This window comes from Pyrus communis, chromosome 4 (genome assembly GCF_041283825.1).
Source record: "Pyrus communis isolate YQ-2024b chromosome 4, ASM4128382v1, whole genome shotgun sequence".
NCBI classification, from domain to species: domain Eukaryota; kingdom Viridiplantae; phylum Streptophyta; class Magnoliopsida; order Rosales; family Rosaceae; genus Pyrus; species Pyrus communis.
In genome coordinates, this window is record NC_142568.1 from 7168488 (window position 1) to 7173390 (window position 4903).

General features: G+C 37.1%; 1 protein-coding gene across 1 annotated transcript; it reads left to right on the forward strand.

Annotated features, from left to right (window-relative positions):
* The first annotated feature begins 364 nt into the window (after positions 1-364).
* LOC137723343 (ACT domain-containing protein ACR8) lies at positions 365-3395 on the forward strand. The gene is made up of 7 exons (XM_068462512.2): positions 365-667; positions 1124-1169; positions 1300-1414; positions 1503-1570; positions 1671-2237; positions 2342-2446; positions 2558-3395. Exons 1-7 carry the CDS (start codon positions 606-608, stop codon positions 2924-2926), a joined length of 1332 nt encoding a protein of 443 aa, XP_068318613.1. The 5' UTR covers positions 365-605; the 3' UTR covers positions 2927-3395.
* Positions 3396-4903: the final 1508 nt, after the last annotated feature.

Genomic DNA, 4903 nt, shown 5'->3' on the forward strand with positions numbered 1-4903 from the left:
GTGGTTTGAGAAGCACACGTGGCATCCGAGCTGGACGCATAACAATTAGAAGGAGAAGGGATCAGATGCCAGGTGGTGTAATTAGTTGACCGTTTTAAGGCGAGTCACGTGAGTGGGAGGGAGCGAGGGAGAGCGAGTCCGGTCAGCACGGGCAGGGACTTCGGGCAGGCGTTACTCATGCCATGTGACGGGCAGTAACTCGCACCTCCCTTCGCTCTTTGCGTAAAGGTGTGACTTGGAAACTAATAAAATAAGTAAAAAAATAGAAAATATTTTTTTTTGGACATAAAAATGAATACATCAAAAGTGTTGGACTAATTTGTAAATAAATAAATATAATATAGATATATAGAGAGACCCCATGGAAGCAGTTTGTGTAAGCGAGAGAGAGAGAGAGAGAGAGAGGAAATTCATGGCGATTTGGACAAAGGCTTAAAGGAGCGAGAGTGTGAAGGCACCTGGCATTTGAATTTGTTTGATGCGGCTGAGAAGTTTGTGGTTCTTCGCTTACTGTTTCTTCGATACTTTCGTCGCTAAAACGCGCACAAATCTGTAAAACAAGAGTTGCTTCCTCTGCTTTTCTCTGTGTCGACGAAATCAGAGCGATGGAGTGTACTGCTTACCTCGACGAATATGAAAAACTCGTCTTCCGGATGAACACTCCCAGGTACTTCCATCATTTCTTCAAACATTGGGTTTTTCTGGGCTTTTTTGTCCACCGCCGCTGTGATCTGCAACTTTATCGAGAAAATTTTCACCACCCTTTGGGTTTTTAGGTTTGTGGGTTTTTATTTTTTAGTGGTTTTCGTTTTGGTTTTATGGATTTTCTGGCTTTCGAAATTTTCCACCGCCCCTGTGATCTCCAACTTTCTGGAGAAAATTTTCATCGATCCAGATCTCTTCTCGATTTTTCCCTTCCTACCCATTTTTCACTCCACATTTATTTTCTCACCTAAATTTTATTTTTTGAATTTTCTGGGTTTTCTTGCAATTTTCCGTACGTGCTTCCTCTCTGACTTTTCACACTTTGAAATTTGAAAACTTGGAAAAATAAAAAATAGAAAATAAAATGCTTGAAAACTTGCTTCTCTGACTTGACCGTTTTCCTGATTTCGCGTTGCAGGGTCGTGATCGACAATGCCGTCTGCTCCACTGCGACTTTAGTCAAGGTTTGCTTCCACGAAAACCCCTAATTTTCCAATTTCCAATTGCTTCCAAAAACCCCCCAAAAGGAGGTTTGAATTCTTCCACAAAGTTGACTAATGGGGTTTCTGTTTTTTTTTCTTTCTGGGTCTGCAGGTTGACAGTGCTAGAAGGCATGGAATTCTTCTGGATGCTGTGCAGGTCCTCACGGATCTTAATCTCTCCATTAAAAAAGCTTACATTTCTTCTGATGGTCGCTGGTTCATGGATGGTAAGAACATTCAAATTTCCCCCTTTTTTTTTTTGGTATTTATTTCTTGAATTTTGTATCTTAATTTGGGTTTTTGTTTTTACTGCAGTTTTTCATGTTACTGATCAAAACGGAAATAAATTGACGGACGAGAGCGTTATTAACTATATTGAGCAGGTAAATTAATCATTCATTTAATTCTAATTCATTCCAGTTTTTACTAGTGAAATTTATTGTTAATTGAAACTGAAATTGTTTAATTTCTTGTGTTTGGCAGTCACTTGGAACAATTCATTTTGGATCATCCAACTGTATTAAGGGTCTTACGGCCCTTGAGCTTACCGGGACAGATCGAGTAGGCCTTCTTTCCGAGGTGTTTGCAGTGCTAGCTGACCTGCAATGCAATGTGGTTGAGTCCAAGGTGTGGACGCACAACGGCCGTATTGCTTCACTGATATACGTGAAGGACTGTGATTCCGGGTGCCCTATTGAGGACTCGCAGAAAATTGATAGAATTGAAGCGCGGTTAAGGAATGTTCTCAAGGGCGACAATGATATTAGGAGTGCGAAAACCTCTGTTTCCATGGCGGTTACACACACCGAAAGAAGACTGCATCAAATGATGTTTGCTGATCGTGATTATGATCGAAAGCCTGTTTTGCAGCTTCGCACCGATTCTCCTGTCATAACGGTGCAGAATTGGGCGGAAAGGGGTTACTCCATAGTGAATATTCAGTGCAAGGATAGGGCAAAGCTTTTGTTCGATGTTGTTTGCACATTGACAGACATGGACTATGTGGTTTTTCATGCCACTATTAAAACATCGGGGGACAGAGGATACATGGTATGTGCTTAGTTTCCTAATAATGTGGTTTATTGTATATGTTCTGTTATTATTATATTGAAACTTGAGATTGACTTGTGTTTTGTTGTTGAATTATGTTTCAGGAATTTTACATCAGGCACACTGATGGAACCCCGATTAGCTCTGAACCCGAACGACAGCGTGTAATCCAATGCTTACAAGCCGCGGTTCAAAGAAGAGCATCTGAGGTATTGCTCATTTTTCAGTTTCTCTGCAATCAAATTGTATATCATTTCATTTGGTTATTGTTCATGATGTTGCAAATTGTAATTGTTGAATTGGGTTTTATCGTATTGCAGGGTGTGAGGCTAGAACTATGCACCGAGGATAGGCAAGGTCTTCTAGCATACGTTACAAGAACATTCCGCGAGAACGGTCTTAATGTGACAAGGGCCGAGATTTCCACAACGATGGACAAAGCTCTAAACGTATTCTACGTGACAGATGCGGTCGGAAACCCTGCAGATCCGAAAACCATCGAATCAGTGAGGCAGAAAATCGGGTTGAGTAACTTGAAAGTGAAGGAACTGCCATTGATATACCATCCAAAGGAGGAAGGGGAGGAGCAGCAAGGAGTTGGTGGTGTTGGTGGGGCAGTGTTGTTTTCACTTGGGAGCCTAGTGAGAAGGAATCTGTACAATTTGGGGCTCATCAGATCTCATTCTTGAGGAGGAAGTTTCCAATTTGGTTGTTAGAAGTTTTAATGATAATATTCTTTGCTTAGGGTTTGGGCATTGTACATAAAGAGAGAGAGAAGGAAGGTGGAATTTGGTGATAGTAGTTAGATATTGTAGGTGGGTTTGGTTTTTTTTAGTTGGCTGAATTGAAAGGCACAGATGGAGGGGAGGGGTGGGGACAACCATTTTTAAATCCATTTGTTTGAATTTTGGAGAGGGAAAGACAGATGGGAATGTGAAAAGAAAAGTGGTGGTGGGACATGGACGATTAGACCGACCTTGCATTCGTGTTTGCTTTCGTAAATTAGAGATATTTTGTTGCCGGCAAGGGGCAGGGAGAAGAGAACGAGGGAAATGTTAGGTAAAAAGGAATTTAGGGTTTGGGGTTTTATACAGCAAAGCACCACACATGTGTAATAGTTAACTTGATTTTTTTTAATGGAATATTATTTTATTTTTATTCTCTTTTTGGCAAACCTAGTAGAGTGTTTTTCTTTTTTGGTTTCACATTGTGTGTAACGGGGGAAGAATCTAACCTCTCCTTTTTTTATTAATATAATGAAATTAGCTCCATTTTCTTGAATTCTTGTCAAACAAGAAAAGTCAAAAAGATTTTTGAGGGTTAGAAAATGAGGATTAGGTAAATGGTTTTGACAGACTGTTTGAAATTTTGAATACATGTGTGAACCTCTGAGGAAAACCATGTTCTCTGGAAATGTCTCACAGGTGTCAACCTATGACTGGGAGAATATGGATATTTTTAATTATCAATTTTAAGTTTAACCTAATTTTTCATAGCAGATGTGCGTCAGACCGTGCGTCATCTCTCTTGTATTCAAGTTTTAATCTTAGTTCTTGTATATTAGAGTAGTTTAGCATATTATTTTGTAAAGAAAAAAATAATTGATAAAAGAAATAAAAGCATGTCATCAACGCATTTGTGTTTAGTAAGTTAATTAACAAAAACTAGAGTTATAGGTTCGATTCTTATAAATGACAAATTTGATGCCAATTTATTTTGATTGATGATACAAGTTATTTCAAATCTCTCACATTTTATGCACAAAAACCACTATATATATATAATGGATCTGTACAACTAAATGAAGCGATGAATTTTACTGCAAGGAAACTATTTTCATAGTTTTGTAAATAAATATCTTCTAGCCGTATTGTTCCCTTTATTAATACTAGCGTATGGGCACACACAAAATGCAAGAATTTTTTTTTTTTATTTTTGTTTTTGAAATAGAAGGAGAGAGGAAGAGAGTGATAGAGAAAGTGGGAGTAGGAAGTCTTATTTATTTATTTTAATTAGATATATATTAAGATTACATGTAAATAAGGCTTTGAAAAAAAACAGCAAAATTTGGTTGTATGAAATTACATTTCTACCCCATATTTCTTATTCATGTTTTGTTTTAATTAGAGGGTTAAACTAGTAATTTCATAGGATTTTGGTTGACAATGAGTGTTTTATTAATTAGTAGAGATTCTTCAATATGGTTGATCGCAAATTAGACTAGTCTGTCGAGGCAGTGTGTCCTTCCCTTCCATTCAAATTTAAACTATAATAATTGGAGTAATTTATAGTATATATCGTGTCAAAAAAATTCTTCTTCCATTTGGTATTTTATGAATTCATCAAAAGGCTAAAAATATTTGGTCCATATGTAAATAGTTGCATGGCAAATATTTTATGAAGAACCGACACCTAATTGGCCAACTGATAAGATGGACATAAAATCTTCAAATTGTTAATATCTTTAGCCTTCAAGCACAAAAATCTAAGAACGTGATTAGTCTTTTTGTTTGATAATTAAAATTAAATATATTAAATACAAGGAGCTTTGGGTCCAATGGACCAATAGGGATTAAACAAAAAACAAACAAAAAAAAAACTAATTATTATTATTATTATTTATCAACTAGTCGAGACAAATTGGATATGAAAGTAGTCAAAGGAAA